At 38.0% G+C, this 17674-nt stretch overlaps 1 protein-coding gene across 1 annotated transcript; it reads right to left on the reverse strand.

The window, feature by feature from the left end:
- Positions 1 to 2671: 2671 nt before the first annotated feature.
- On the reverse strand, positions 2672 to 14500 carry LOC121377709 (biogenesis of lysosome-related organelles complex 1 subunit 5-like). Its single transcript, XM_041505793.1, has 5 exons — positions 14409 to 14500; positions 12811 to 12893; positions 8557 to 8683; positions 7432 to 7487; positions 2672 to 2962 (listed from the first exon to the last, which is right to left on the reverse strand). Exons 1-5 carry the CDS (start codon positions 14431 to 14433, stop codon positions 2795 to 2797), a joined length of 459 nt encoding a protein of 152 aa, XP_041361727.1. The 5' UTR covers positions 14434 to 14500; the 3' UTR covers positions 2672 to 2794.
- Positions 14501 to 17674: the final 3174 nt, after the last annotated feature.

Raw genomic sequence — 17674 nt, forward strand, 5'->3', positions numbered from 1 at the left:
TTCTCATATTCTTTTGCAGATGATTTGTTTTGTTCATACCCAGATGAACGTAAAACAAATAACAGACAATACTTATATAATTAAATTTGAATCATACTTGCTAATAATAACACTGAAACTTCATACTTTATTTTGAATTATTTTTGGTCCATAAACAATAATGCTGAATAAGACAACTTGCCCATATACAGAGATTATTACACGAGCTTGTGTGTCATACTGATTTTACGAAACAAGTGTCAGGATTATTGTATTGTCCGAGCAAAAGCAAAGGTAATACATGAATCCTGACACGAGTTTCGTAAAATCAGTACGACTCACACGCAAGTGTAATAATTTCTTTATTATCCATATTATTATTGTAAATTTGTTTATGAACAACAAGGGCCATCTAAGCAAATGTTTCAACTACAACTAAAAGAGGATGAAATGACATCATATTTCAAATGCACAGTCTGAGCTAGGACTGGGGAAGCAACGTCATGTTATGACGTCACTTCCCAAAATTACGTCATTACACTTGTGTGCTTCGTATGATTATTATTAACCCAGTTATGTTGAACCATGTGGATAATAAAAAATGATATCATCAGATATGACGTTCCCTGACGACGTAATTTTTTACATTCATCAAGAAATGAACAAACTCCTGTTGCTACATCTGGACCAATGGGATGACGTTATGTTGAAATGAATGTAACAGAAATTTAATTATTGCACTATGTATATATACGTTCTTACGTTTACCACAATGTCCTAATTTAAAAACAGATTTCAAATGGTGTGGGTGTGTGTGTGTGTGTGTGTGTTGTATCTGTATGTGTGTGTGTGTGTGTGCGTGCATGTGTGTGTTTCAAAGTATGTCTGTGGTATTTTCAGGTACAAAGAAAAAATAAAGTTATTCATATACAGCGAAACCTCTCAAAACTAGACCCTCTGTAAACCGGAATTCCCTCAAAACTAGACCCTCTGTAAACCGGAATTCCCTCAAAACTAGACCCTCTGTAAACCGGAATTCCCTCAAAACCGGACTTTTTCATGGTCCCTTTTTAAATATCTGTGCAGGAGAGAACCTCTCTAAACTGGATACCTCTTATAACCGGACATTTTACTTGGTCCCGGGCATGTCCTGTTTAAAGAGTGTTTCACTGTGTATAAAATATTATTATATACAAACATATAATTTGTTGTGCTAGGCAGTTTCACTTTGAAAAATTTGTTTGTACTGTTAGTACTGTTATACATGTATCTAGAATTCTGGACGCAAGTTACTTTGGAAAACTTCCTCTGCACTGTAACCAGCCTCGGTGGCGTTGTGGTTAGGCTAAAAGTCTACAGGCTGGTAGGTACTGAGTTCGGATCCCAGTCGAAGCATGGTATTTTTAATCTAGATACCGACTCCAAACCCTGAGTGAGTGCTCCGCAAGGCTCAATGGGTAGGTGTAAACCACTTGCACTGACCAGTGATCCATAACTGGTTCAACAAAGGCCATGTTTTGTGCTATCCTGCCTGTGGGAAGTGCAAATAAAAGATCCTTTGCTGCTAATCGGAAAAGAGTAGCTCATGTAGTGGCAACAGTGGGTTTCCTCTCAAAATCTGTGTGGTCCTTAACCATATATCTGATGCCATATAACCGTAAATAAAATGTGTTGAGTACGTCGTTAAATAACACATTTCTTTCTTTTTTCCTGCACTGTATCCCTTTTACCATGACCACATCACAAACATAACAAGTTACAGGTAACTGTACTGCTTGTGTCCTGACAAATGTGTACTACAGCACTCTTGAAAACAAACACATTAGCACTGTCATACTGTAACATATTGTCAAACATATGTTAAGGTACTGTCAAACATTTGTTAAGGTACTGTCAAACATGTTAAGATACTGTCAAACATTTTAATGAACTGTCACACACATTTTAGCACACTGTCAGTGAGAAAGGCTTGACAACCTCAATAACACCAGGAGCCAATTTCACAAAACATCGTCAAGGGCGGCGCAGTGTAAAAAATAGTGGTACGGCTCGAGGTTGCCAGGCTCTCCTTTCAAATTCACCTGTCAAGAACATTTTCATAGATACAACAAATATGAATAAAAACGTGATACGGCCATGCCGTACCTCTTTGAAAAGTGGTACCATCTGCGCCGCTCTTGATCGTATGCATAAATGTACGTTTACGTGCAAAACTAATAGTCCATCCCATCCTCCAATATCAATGGGGTTTTTTTTGTAAATAGTTTCAGTTTGATTTGATGTAGCAAGAAAAGTAAGTGTTTTAGAAGAAGAAATTTTTTATTTCCAATTTTTTTTTACTTTTCTTCTTACAGCAAATCAAACAAATTATTTATACAAAAACAGGGCTTCTAGATTATGGTAGCCCCACTCCCATGGCTAGTGATATTCAATGTTGGGCTAGTAAATAACTACTATTGCCATGCCAGATGGCTAGTGAAATTTTTGGTTCAAATGTTGCAGTTAAGTCTATTTTGTAAATATGAATATCCTGCCCCCATCCCAACCCACCAATGTTAGTGTTTTTAAGCTGTATCTCCCTCTTTAGGTGGCATATCTGATTATTACTATTATTTAGTAAAATTGTATTGATAAAGTAAAGTAGGGCTAGTGAATTTGTAATCGTGGCTAGTAAATTTTTTAAATCACCGATCCCATGGCTAGTGGATTTTATAAAAATTCTAGAAGACCTGTACAAAAATAATTTCTGTAGGAGGATGGGACGGACTATAGGTTCACGATGTTTTGTGAAACTGGGCCCAGATCAGTGACGTCATCAGACTGAGGCGAGTATTTTCTCTTCCAGTTTAGCGTAGTGTTCTTTGGCTGCAGCCACTTGACCTTCGAACTCTCGATCCACTTCGGCGCTCTTCTGTACCTGCTGCTCCATGAACTCGGCCCAATCCTCTGTGCGCTTCTCTCGGTGTTTTACCAAAAGCTCTGTCTGTGGAATGATTAGAAATAAAACAATTAAAATAGAGAACCACATTATTACAACTAACATACATGTAGTCCTCTTGTTATGGTGTTCATTAAGTTTCAAAGTAGAAAGTCATCTTTACATTGTGTTTCAAAGTGAGAAAAAAAAAAAAAAAAACCCTACCTGGTATTATACCGGTAACATTGTATTGAAAAGTAGAAGACTGTTGAACACACTATTAAAATGTATGACTGTTTTAACACTGTGTTTCAAAGTAGAAGACTGTTTAACACACTATTAAAATGTATGACTGTTTTAACAGTGTTTCAAAGTAGAAGACTGTTTAACACACTATTAAAATGTATGACTGTTTTAACACTGTGTTTCAAAGTAGAAGACTGTTTAACACACTATTAAAATGTATGACTGTTTTAACACTGTGTTTCAAAGTAGAACGCTGTTTAACACACTATTAAAATGTATGACTGTTTTAACACTGTGTTTCAAAGTAGAAGCCTCGGTGGGCCCATTGGGCTATTTCTCGTTCCAACCAGTGCACCACAACTGGCATATCAAAGGCTGTGGTATGTACAGCCCTGTCTGTGGGATGGTGCATATAAAAGATCCCTTGCTGCTAATCGAAAAGAGTAGCTCATGAAGTGGCGACAGCGGGTTTCCTCTCTCAATATCTGTGTGGTCCTTAAATGAAGGGACAATTAAGGCATTTGGCCTGGTGTGCATATTCAACAATATATAATGCACATTATTGCTTAAAGCCGCACACCCTAGTTCCATCCAGCGAAAATAAATTATAATTTGGTTAATCTACAAATCTGTAACACACTTAGATCACGTTTTTATCAAATGGAGTGAAAAAGCAGGTTTTATATCGATAAATACCATGGGAATCCCCATGTCCCAATTGCTTGAAATAATTTTGAAAGTTAGTATTCTGATGTCACCGGTAGATGTCGCTCGAAGCACAACAATGCCTACGTCACGACAAATTTCACAGACTTGGGGTGCGTTCCTTTCACCTCTCCTGGACATGTTCCAACTGTTCTGTCCTGGTTGTATCCCCTCTCCAGATATCATAAGACTTAGCAAAATTATTGGTTTTAAGGGTTTGTAACGTTTTATATTGAGACACTTACTTGTCTGAACTTTATTGTTACTGAAAATGTTCACGAACTGTGAAGAAAAATCTCACAAATGAACAACAACAAATCGGATGTTGATTGCGCGAACCGTGCGCGAGAAAACAAACCGAACCAAAATGATAATGGTCATGTGGTATACCAATGTCTGTGACATTGAAATGGAAATATCCCCTCTAAAAATAGATTAGACCTTGTCTGCTCAACGTTTTTTTCTCAGAGGCCCATGCCATTTTATGAAATACGAAAAATGATTTTGTGGTATTACAAAAACCAGGATTACCAAAAAACACTTCAGGTGAATGGAAATGTATATTCTAAATAATAAACGGTAAGTAAAGTGCAATTTTATTTGTGAAAAAATGGGTTTAATAGCGAAAAACAACGCCGTAATGGTTAACAACTAGCTGTAACTAGGGTGTGTCCCTTTAATATCAACAAGTATAATCGTATAGTTAATTAATAAAACGGTTAAATGTGACGGCTATTATGTATAACGGGCGCAGCCATTTTGTACCATCTCAGTGAGTACGCCCTCTGGCGAGCTGGTGGTTACGTAATACTTAACGTGTAACGTAACGAATGAGCATTAGAACTAGAGAAACATAATCTACCTGTTTTTTGCGGGATGATAAATAGTCGTACATTGCAATGTTCTTAAATAATGCACATCCCAGTAAGCCAGCAATAAGTATATCCAGCACTATATATATTTTTTTTTTCAATACAAAATAAAATACTATTGTCAAAGTGGCTACACAACAAGTCGAAACAATTAACAATGTTTTGTCCATTCATTAACCTACGTACTGAAATGATACACGGAGTGTTTTTTTAGTTAATTGGTCTATGCTGTTAGTTGTTTCTACCTGTGCTTCCTGATTGGCAGGTGTGTATTTGATTGGTAACCAGACGAGCCAATTAATTGACGCTGTCTAGACACAAAAATACATACCGGTATTGTGGAATATTACCTGTCGCCCCTAAAATGGTAATGGACATGGTTTATTACTGTAAATAGTTCTGTAAAACTATTGATTAAGTAGACATTTCCATCTAAAACCACAGAACTGACCAATTACGTAGTCCCAAAGAAAATAAAATTATCACTTGGGTATCGTGGGTTGTCGTTTTTGCTCCAACGTAGCATATCAATAGGCCTAATAGTGTACATTTTTCCTTTGGATTATTTAACAGAGAAAAATACTATAACCCCATTTTGTTCCATTAATGCAACTTGAAATATATTTAGTTAAATAGTTTATTATATTATTACGTCATTTATGCTGTTTTACAAGTCAGGTTGATCAAAGAGAAGCGCCTTGTCGAAAATTACTGCTTTTGTTTACACTGTACATACAGGAGATGGTCAGGAGCTGACGTCACTTCGCCCCAAGCTATCCCACCGGACGTCACAAAAACGAAACAAAATGGCTGCCCCCAGTTAGCAGGAATAATCATGTTTTTTCATTAACTCTAAAATTACGCGTTTTTCATTTGCTAAAGTGTCAGTATGTGTTGGTGGTCCGGGTATGCATCTTTCCAACACATAAGGCTCTTGTTTGAGTTGACCCTACCTTTAACCATATGACTGACGCTATATAACCGTAAATAAAATGTGTTGAGTGTGTCGTTAAATAAAACATTTCCTTCCTTCAAAGTAGAAGATTATTTTAACACTGTGTTTCAAAGTAGATTATTTTAACACTGTTTCAAAGTAGATTATTTTAACACTGTGTTTCAAAGAAGGTTATTTTAACACTGTGTTTCAAAGAAGATTATTTTAACACTGTGTTTCAAAGTAGATTATTTTAACACTGTGTTTCAAAGAAGATTATTTTAACACTGTGTTTCAAAGTAGATTATTTTAACACTGTGTTTCAAAGTAGAAGACTGTTTCAACATTGAACCTAACATTCAAACTGACCTGTGATGTTCACACTACTTGCTCACACCGACACTGATGCTAATATCATACACTGACTCACCAATACTCTCTCTCATACTGACGCTCACTCACAAAAATGCAACTTAATGCTTACGCTAAGAATGACACAAACTCTAATTCTTTAAAAGAAGGAAGGAAATGTTTTATTTAATGATGCACTCAACACATTTTATTTACGGTTATATGGCGTCAGACACACAGCCAAGGAACACAATGATATATAGAGAGGAAACCCATTATCGACACTTCATGGGCTACTCTTTTCGATTAGCAGCAAGGGATCTTTTATACGCACCATCCCAGACAGGATAGTACATACCACGGCCTTTGTTACACCAATTGTAGAGCACTGGCTGGAATGAGAAATAGCCCAATGAACCCATTGACGGGGATCGATCCACTAAGTTACGTCCCCCCCCCCCCCCCCCCCCCACGCCCAACATGAAAGGAAACCAGCCTCAGGTGTGTACAAAAACCTTCAGTAGCTTACGACAGTTACTGTAATGTAATTTAACAGTATTTTTTAACAGCCTCTATTTAGTCCCATACCTGTGACTCCATTTGTATGTTTGATACACACAATAGAAGTTATATTTTATTTGAGCAATGAAAACATTTTTTTTATTTTATCGATTCAGCAATCTCCGACTGGAAAACCATTTATTTGGCAACAAATCTATCACATGATCAAATGGTCATTCTGTCTTTTGTGTCCACTAATTATCGTCCAATATTTTGTCCTCATTTGCAGATTTAATTGGTTGCAACTGACAATTTTTACTTTCTGTCATTTGTTTATTCAGCAATTCTTTATAAACTATTACTTTAGAAACCTTTTATTTTTAGAGGAATATCACAACCAAATTTTGGGTGCCAATTAATATATACACCTTTACAAAAGAAGATGGAAATAAAATGAACAATTTTTTTTTATCCCACATTAGGGGATCACTTTATAAAAATCTTTGTTGTTTTTCATATATCTTGAAATCTTAATTAAAATAATAATATTAAAACTTTGATCATCAGTTCAGTGAAACGAATGCCCGTGAACATCAGACCGATAATATCACGCTACATAAATGATAAAAGATGAGTCGGCTTGTATTTCGTACCAACATTTTTGTATCAAATACTGAGGGACAAAATAATTAGTACGGTATATCTTTCCACAGAGTCGACCAACACACAACAATATCTGGTAACCAAGCTTTCGGTTTTCTTTTTTTTTTAATTTATTTATTTACTACTTTTTTTCTTTTCTTTTTTGAAGGGTAGGGTGTCATGCGGCCGCTCTCATTTAATTTTTACCTAGCAAGAACACTGCTTTTTTTTTTTAACTAACATTTTAGTTGTTGATTCCAATTTCTACATATTGTTATACTTACTGGTGTTCCAATCTCGCTGTCACAAATCTTTGTACAGATCTCTGTAGAACTTGATACTGAAATTACATGAAGTGAAATCACCAAAATATACAACAAACATTCTGAGAGTACTGCTAAAGCAATATATATCCCCTGCTGGGCCCAACAAATTTTCGTATCTCCTACATTCAAGGCCATACCTAAAAATTAGTTAATCACCATGAAAGTAAAACTTGATCTGTAACAGTACTTAATAAAGCTATAATCAAAATTCCGAAAACTAATTTTCATATCTCCTAAGTTCAAGGGCCATAACTCTGTCAAAAATAGGTAACTCACCATGAAAGTAAAACATGATCTGTAACAGTACTTAATAAAGCCATAATCAAAATTTCAGCTCAATATCTTGAGGCATTGGTAAATAAAATCCTAAAAATAATTTTCGTATCTCCTAAGTTTAAGGGTCATAACTCTGTCACAAATAGGTAAATCGACATGAAAGTAAAACTTGATCTGTAACAGTACTTAATAAAGCCATAATTAATATTTCAGCTCAATATCTTGAGGCATTGGTAAAAAAAATCAGAAAACTAATTTTCGTATCTCCTAAGTTTAAGGGCCATAACTCTGCCAAAAATAGGTAACTCACCATGAAAGTCAAACTTGATCTGTAATAGTACTTAATAAAACTATATACAATATTTCAGCTCAATATCTTGAGGCATTGAGCTAAAAGCATCTGGAAAACTATAAGTGGGACAGATGGACGGACGGACAGACAGACAGACAAACAGAGGGACGGAGATGAAACCTATAGTCCCTGCCGGGTTGGACTGGTAGGTGAATAAATAATACAATCAACAAAGACTCATAACTCTGTCAAACATAGTCATCACTGGCCATTGAATGTCAAACATAGTCATCACTGGCCATTGAATGTCAAACATAGTCATCACTGGCCATTGAACGTCAAACATAGTCATCACTGGAAAAAACCCAGTCAGAGAATATATCCACCGAGAGGATTCGATCCTACAATACAAGCACTTCAGGCAAGCGATCTACCAACTGAACCAGATCCCATCCCTCTCCTGGACTATGTCTGTTAAATTTGTTGTCATGGAAACAAATGCCACAGATATTTACCTTTCTGCACAATGTCTGTCAGACAGTCTGCTAGAACTGCTGTCAAATTTGGTAACATCAGACTGACGGTGTTCAAGCCATCCAAAGTCTTCATTAATCTAAAGGTCTCCCGGTCTCCTCGTCTTTCCTGTAAAACAATACTCACGTGAACAAGCATTCTGGGAGTACTTCTAAAGCATTCTGGGAGTACTTCTAAAGCATTCTGGGAGTACTGCTAAAGCAATACATGTCCCGTACTGGGCACAACAAATCTCCCACGTTCAAGGGCCATAACTCTGTCGCACAACACTCATGTTAACAAGTATTCTCGGAGTACTGCAGAAACAATACCTGTCCCCTGCCTGGCTTATCAAATCTTATAAGTTCATGGGCCATAACTCTGTCGAACAACACTCATGTTAACAAGTATTCTCAGAGTACTGCAGAAACAATACCTGTCCCCTGCCGGGCATATCAAATCTTATAAGTTCAAGGGCCATAACTCTGTCGAACAACACTCACTTTAATAACAAGCATTCAGAGAGTACTGCTAAAGCAATATAATTGTCCCCTACTGCCCCAACAAATCTCAGAAGTTCAAGGGCCATGCATAACTGTCAAACATGGATTAATTCCATCTTCAACAGAGTTATGGCCCTTGAATAAATTCTCATGAACGTCAAACTTGATCTGGCCATAACTCTTGTCAAAAATGGATAAACCCCCATGTACATGAGAGTCAAACTTGATCTGGCCATAACTCTGTCTGAAATGGATAAACCCCCAAGTATATGAGAGTCAAACTTGATCTGTAACTCTATTGTGATATTCCTATACACAAACTTGCAGCTCAACATCTTGAGGCATTGTGAAAATAAAGTCTGGGGAAACTATATGTAAAACAGACAGACAGACTTAAGCCGAAGCCTAGTCCCGTCACAGGGCTCGAACTTAACGACAACACATATGGCAATTGCCGTCATTGAGATATAAATTGCTGTAGGCAGAGAGCATAACCGATGGCACTTTTTTGCTGTCGGCAATAAAGCTCCTCAACAATGGCAAAATGTAGGTGTATATTATCTGCCAGTATATAACATTTCATCATTTGTACATTTGTAATATGTCTACATGCAGCAAAATAACCTTTCAATTATGTCTATTTCCTGCAAATGTCACTTTTCAAAACATTGCTGTGAGCAGGGTCAACATTGCTGTCGGTGGGCCATTCCACCCATGGCAATTTGCTTTCATAACTGCCATGGGAGATAAATTCGTAAATTTGAGTCCTGCCATCAGCTGGACCAGTTGGGGACTAATAACTGGTTATCTGAAACACTAACTTTAGCTTTATAGCAGAGCATATAAAACTATAGAGTCTGGGCTCAAATCTTTAATGAAAGAAAGAAAGAAATGTTTTATTTAACAACGCACTCAACACATTTTATTTACGGTTATATGGCATCAGACATATGGTTATGGACCACACAGAGCTTGTGAGGAAACCCACTGTCGCCACTACGTGGGCTACTCTTTCCAATTAGCAGCAAGTGATCTTTTATTTGCGCTTCCCACAGGCAGGATAGCACAAACCATGGCCTTTGTTGAACCAGTTATGGATCACTGGTCGGTGCAAGTGGTTTACACCTACCCATTGAGCCTTGCGGAACACTCACTCAGGGTTTGGGAGTCGGTATCTGGATTAAAAATCCCATGCCTCAACTAGGATCCGAACCCAGTACCTACCAGCCTGTAGACGGATGGCCTAACCACGATGCCACCGAGGCCGGTAAAATCTTTAATGCCGTCTCATTGTTCATGTGAACTTCGATGTAAACAATACAGCGGGGAGTAATTAACTGCTCCCTTAATTTAGATTATGGGGAGCCATTCAAGATATTACCATGTTGATGCAATATAAATTCACATGCTAAAAAAACTGACTCTCCTCGAACTATTCTCAGGGGAGTAATGGGGAGTGAGAGTGATAGCTCCCCTTATAAACAGCATTGTCATTGGTCCGACATTATATAGTCTCACGAACAGCTATATCAGGGTGAATCTCACTCCTTGAAATATTTACAGGGCTGTACCCTCGGGGTAATAGCATACACATCTCAGGGTTTAATTTGTATAGTGTTTCATTTGTTTTTAAAAAGTAGTGCCCCGCCTCCCCTTAGGATTTTGATCAGGGTATGGGCCCTGATTTAGTGGTCGTCAGCTCCACGTTCAGCCCTAGTACAAAATAAACTGTATTAAGCAGCCACCTGTCTTACGAGACCACATTTCAATACTTCCTCAGGTGACTGCTGAACAATGTTTTGACTGTAGTTTCAGACATTATATATTCTTCAAAAAAAGTAGGGAAACTCTAATAAGAATTTACAATTGCCAAAATTGTACGGTATATTAGCTGTGGGGAATGGTTATATGATAATAGTGAATTAATTGGGCAAAGATTATAACCGGTAGTTCAGTATTACAGTAGGTTTTATGACCACCAAAGATCTTGAAGGTCAACTGGGGTCAGAAGTAAAATTTGAAAGTTGACGTTTTTTCATCAGTAAATCGCAAATTCAAACAATAAAAATTACTAAACACAAAACAAAAACTGTATGATCAACAAAATGAAAAAGATTAACAGAAATAATGTTCCACAGTGATTAATGGACCTTCCTGGAAATTTATGACACCCCACGTACTTGCACGGGGCAACTGTGTGATGCATGTGCAAACTATGGAATGTGTTTTGGTGTGTTGATAAATAGACCTAACATTCTTTACTAGGATGTCTGTGGTCAAAACGTATGTTCGGTCTAATAATTGATATTAACATTAACATTTCAGGTTCCCCTACTTTTTTTTAAGAGTATATATTACCATGGATACAGAATGTATATATTTTTCTCCAGCTGTCTCGCGATGCGACTAGACGTGTCTACGTGCGCTCTCGACTTGCCCCCCCACCTGGGGGGACTGATAGCCAGCTTTGGCTCTTTGTTGGAGTTTCGGGTCACGTATACCGGGTCACGGGCGACCGTGACTTTGGTGTACGGGGACCCGTCTCCACAGAAGAGGAAAGGAGGGACCGGAAGAGGAAGGAGGAGGAAGAAACCCGTGCTAGGGACGGCCCAGGGGGGGACAAAGCTGGAGAGGAAGCAACCGCTAGCGGATCCTGCACCCCCGGAATGGCCGTACACCACCCAGGACATTCAGGTGTTTCAGCGGACGAGTGTGCCACCACCGACCTCCACCTCCACCCCAAAGACGACGACTCCGGTGCAGCGGTCAACTATACTGACCGCTCCCGTCGAGTCGCCACATGGACTTGTTGTTCCGGCGGCGAAGAGGAAGGCGACATCACCGACCACCCAGCCAGCCAAGACAAAGCCGCCCCCTCTGAGGACGCCTAATGGAGTCTAGCCATCTGTGGACTTCGCCGTCAACTGCACCAGTACATGCAGGGGGACACGTGTGATCCACACCTACTTCGGGGAGGTTTCCTCAATGCCAATTGGAAACCACTGGATGACGGCAACAGTTATGAGCTCCACTCCAAGATCTTCGGTGGAACTAAGGGAATAGTCGTCACGCACCGAAGGGACCGGACCTACAGGCAGTGCATCTTGTTCTGGAAGCTGGATAACAGATCGATCCACAAGATGCTCAAAGCGGTCTGCGGCCCCAACTATTCCCTGGTAATCAAGAGCTTGCGCCAACTCAAGGAACAGCTGCCATCACTCCGAGATACTCCAGGCTCCCCGAAGTAGACCAACCTTACCTAGGACAGGTATCCTCCTTTTTGGGCTTAGTTGGACTTTAAACATTTTACGATCGAGCTTCAAAATTCTTATGTTTATTTTTTTATAAATAGTCCAACGCATTTTACTTTGGCACCCGTTCAATTGCTCAAATCACCTTTTCGGCCGAGCAGTCAAACTTATTTTTGGGTTTAAATTCTCAGTCCGGACATGATGTTAGGCGCAGTTATTCTCCGTAGACATAGGTTTTTCTAGTTAGACCCGAAGGAATCGAAATTCAGCCAGTCAGAACACGGCCCATTTTCGGTGTCTACTAGTCGGTCCGCGCAGTCGCTGGACGCAACTAAATACTTATTAAAAATTCTGCCCACTTCAAACTCAATCCCTCCCCTCTTGTCCTGGACTTAGTCACTGGCAAAGGCCAGAGATTAAGCCCAGGACAGGCGTGTGTGAAACCTTCATGGTATATACGCACGTTAAACCTTTTACCTGACCTGACAGAATGTATACATACTTCAAATTCTTTCACAAAGTAGTTTGTGTGACCTTGAACTATCGGTCTGTGATCAAACAGTCTGGCATGCAACACTGTAATATCTGAAAATAAATTTTAAAAGGTATCACACCCATAACTGTATACTACTGTACATACAATATCTATAATATAATAGGTAAGGCTTTTAAAACAGTTTCCAAAAATTATTCTGACCACTTCTCCTCTAAGATCTGCACTGCTGACCACCTTCTTTGTACATGTACTTAATCAATGCCGTATTTTAAAAGGATCGAGCTAAATAAAATATAAAGATGAATGCCATAAATACAACAGTAATGGAGGCTGCCATCTTTGTTATATATACATGACGACCGTGTATATAACCTCGGGTCATATTTGTTTCAGGAAAAGCACAGTGTAATGCCATCACACCCCATCCACACTTCCGTGTGCATAGCATGGTTTACACCTGGTAAGTGTAACAGTGTTTTTGCTGAGTGAAAATTAAAGGGGTGGGGGGCGACACCCCCCTCCTTTCGAAAAAAACCCAAACCCTAAAGAAAAGCAACAAAGAAAAGAGATGAAAGCTATCACATTTTCTTTTTAAGTGATCCCCTAATATGGCATAACATTTTTCTGTTTTTCTATTTCTAACTTCTTTGAATCTGTCGATCGAATTGGTATCACTAGCTGATAAAAGTAGTTTTGTTTTTAAAATGGTTACACTCTGGAAGGAAGGAAGGAAGTGTTTTATTTAACAATGCACTCAACACATTTTATTTATGGTTATATGGCATCGGACATATGGTTCAGGACCACACAGATATTGAGAAAGGAAACCCTATGTCGCCACTTCATTAGCTACTCTTTTCGATTAGCAGCAAGGGATCTTTTATATGCACCATCCCACAGACAGGATGGTACATACATGTACCCTGGCCTTTGTTACACCAGTTGTGGAGCACTGGCTGGAATGAGAAATATTACACTCCTTTAAAATCAAAATTTATTTGTCCTACAGCTGCACCCAAAACCACACTGAGTGCTAGTGCAAGGTTAATCTTGATGAACTAACCACAAACATCGTCCTAAAAAGGAAAGGTAGGAAATGTTTTATTTAACAACACACTCAACATATTTTATTTATGGTTATATGATGTCAGACATATGGTTAAGGAGCATACAGATAATGAGAAAGGAAACCCACTGTCTCCACTTCATTGGCTACCCTTTTTGATTAGCTGCAAGGGATCTTTTATATGCACCATCCCACAGACTGGATAACACATGGAAAGAGTTTCCACACGTACCCCTCTATATCAAAGGCTCTAAAGACTAACCCTAGCGCTATCCCTAAAACTACGTTAAACATTGAAAGGTGTGGGGAGATTCGGGTCGAACTCATGCCCGATTCCACACCGACCGCGCATCAAGCGAGCGTTTTACCACTGGGCTACGTCCAGCCCTGGTCCGAAAAAAGATGTTGATCGAAAATGCATGTTTTATTTATATAATTTACCCCTACAAGGAAAACCCCCCACCTAAAACATGAAAATTATAATCTTAATTTTAACCACAACCATTTGACATACATCAAAGGAGATCATCGTCATTACCTTTAAATAAACTTTCAGACGACATTACTTCTTTATTAAAATTACTTTATTTTTCACTCATAATTTTTATTTTTATTTACGCCCACAGCAAGGGACATAACTCTTGATGTAGAAAATTGTGAGCGACTTCATTTCAACACACGTACGTAACTTGCGTAAAATAAAAAATAAAAAAGCAGCATTTTAAAGACGTAATCTCAAAGTTGCATAATGGCGGCTTCCCTTCATATGATCGCGTATAACCTTCTAAATGCCCGTCTAACTCTCTTACAGTCAGAGTACTCGGCTAGTAACTTGTAGCACCCCTGGGCTATTAGCTACTAAAGCACATTTTCTTATTGACAAATTACGCAGAGTAGACAAAATAGGTTGTGAAAATTTTCCACTGTGTATTTCATGTTAGAATGTAATTAAGGCTGCACCTATTATTATTTTATGGTTCAGAAATATGGTGTACAAAGTATTTTAACATTATTCAACGATGTCTGTAAGGAGGGGGGGGGGGGGGGCACACTATCTAGTGAATGGAGGGGAAGCCACGTTTTTAGAATGGAACCTATTTATATCCTCACCAATGTTAATTATTTCATGCTGAAAAACACATCATCCACAACTTGGCTATCCACATTGGTAAAAAATCCACAATAAAATAATATACCAAGGTACCTAGTTTTTAATGTTTTCTGTCTCTGTCTGTCTGTCTGTCTCTCTGTCTGTCTCTCTCTCTCTCTCTCTCTCTCTCTCTCTCTCTCTCTCTCTCTCTCTCTCTCTCTCTCTCTCTCTCTCTCTCAAAATAAATAAATAAATTATTGACAATATTCCCACAAAACACCCAGATAATATATAAATCCACCACTAAAAGGAAATCAATTAATTTTTAAAGTTCAGGGAGGGGACAGGACGTATCCCAGTGGTAAAGCGCTGGCCTGATCGATCACTGATGTTTGGGCTATTTTTCGTTTTAGGCAGCTAGTATACCACGCTGGTATATTAAAGCCGTGGTATGTGCTGTCATGTATGTGGGATGGTGCATATAAAAGATCCCTTGTTACATATGAAGGGCTCAGTGGAAAAAAGATCAGAATCACATTTTTGTGATTTTGAGAAAATCGAATTTTAAACTTCAAAGCACTCTGCTGGAAATATGTTTATAAACTTAATTTTGTTTGATGTTTTAGAAAGTGGGACCAATTTTGTGTACAAAAGCATCTGTATTAGCATTCTGTGGGGGTAATATATTCATATTGCACCATAAACTAGAAATGGACTTTGATCGTTATTCCGGTGGGTTTTTTTGTTGTTGTTTTTGTTTTGTGTTTTTAGATAAAATAGCAAATAAAGTACAAATTAAACAGGCACAAATTGTTATGATTGAAAAAAACACCTTCAATTTTGAGCTACAGACTGGCAAAAAAAATATGATTAAAGAACAGTATAGTCCGCTTAAAATGAACTGTTAAAATAAACACGTGCTTAAAATGAACATATAATAATGGTCCCGATGTAGGCCAGTTAATTTGATCTTACATCAACAATGAATAATGTCTATAGACAGAGGTGCTCCATATACGACAGTAATACAAAGAAAGAAAGAAATGTTTTATTTAACGACGCACTCAACACATTTTATTTACGGTTAACAGTAATACAAATACATGTAGCTAACAGTAATACACAAACTATACAAATTATTCACATAATTATTTCAAAAGGAAACACAATCATTCTAGCTAGGGCATGTCGTTTGCCTAAAATGGTAAGAAACTGGACTATGGTACAGACGATCTCAGTTCAAATCCCCATCACCACTTTTCTGAGTTTAATCATTAGGAGAGATTACAGTCTCTCTATAGACTCACTCTGTATTGTCCTATCAGAGACAGACAGTGTAAACATTATATTTTATTACACAACATCAATCGTATACCATATTATTGGCTGCTGGATCAGTAATGTAATGTAATGTAATGTAATACTATAAAATTAACACCCTAAACAAAATTCACTCATCATTACCGTCTGCATTTGCTGAAGTTGGCAGTTGATCATAAAATGCACGCTTCTCTGGATCACAAATGTTTTTTTAGGACCTGCAGATCAGCAAATTTCTCACTACTGATGGGTAGTGGTCCTCCATACAGGGTCTTCAGTTCTGCAGCACATTCCGCTAAAACTCTGTTCATTGGAGATTTCGTAATGACAGCCGTCTCCATAAGCCCATTTTACGAATCACGGAAAGAAAGTATTTGGGGGCTTTTTTGTTCAAAAACCATCTCCCTGATGGGTCGTGTTTTGATTGGGGCCATCACCTTGTATGCTGCCTTCAGAAAGTCATCAAAGCCAAAAATGAGGTCCCGGGAACATGCATGCACATTGTAAGGAGATGGTTTGATGCATGCCTTTTGAAAGACCTCTAGCCATTCAGATAGCAAATCAACAGGCGTAGCATGGTTTATAAGACTCATATCCCTATCACATTCCAGATAGGAGTGTCCTCTAACTGGAAATCGAACTGTAATTTTTGTGAAATGTTTTTTGTGTTTTTGTTTGTTTGTTTGGTGACAAGAGAACAGATGACATGGAGCATGCTCGTTGTTCTATTGGCTCGCATGGACCCTGGTCGGTTTTTCATTGTATAGCCTTTTTAAAAGTGCTCACAACTCGTGACTCTGATCGTTCTGTTATTGGTGAATTTTACACGTTAAAGGCATACTGTCACAGATTTAAGGACCTTATTTCTCCAAAAGTAGATAATAAACGAAAATCACATAAATCTTTAGAAACCAAATCTGGCTATTGAATCACTTTAACTAAACCATGATGGAGTGAAATCCATGTAAATCATCTTGGCAATATTAATTTAAAAATTATGGACCATTGCCATAATTCAATTGTTTTTGTTTTTTTGTTTTTTTTACAAAATATCATTAATAAATGGAGTATGATGGTTACGTAGATTATTGTATAAAGTACATTTAGGGACAAATCAATACATATTTTTCATGTAATAGTTTGTTAGGCCATTTAATAGGTCAGTGGTCTGTGACAAAATGCCTTTAAGTCAACATTTTAGCACACTACAAATTAAGGGGAATAACTTCAAATTTTTAAAAATGTGACTGATCGTTTTTCCATTCAGCCCTTCAAATGGAAAACTATATCGGGTATTCTCTCTGAGACTATACGTCAAAATTACCAAAATTCAATGTTTTACATCCAATAGCCGATGACTAATAAATCAATATACTCTAGTAGTGTCATTAAAC

This window comes from Gigantopelta aegis, chromosome 7 (genome assembly GCF_016097555.1).
Source record: "Gigantopelta aegis isolate Gae_Host chromosome 7, Gae_host_genome, whole genome shotgun sequence".
Classification (NCBI taxonomy): Eukaryota; Metazoa; Mollusca; class Gastropoda; order Neomphalida; family Peltospiridae; genus Gigantopelta; species Gigantopelta aegis.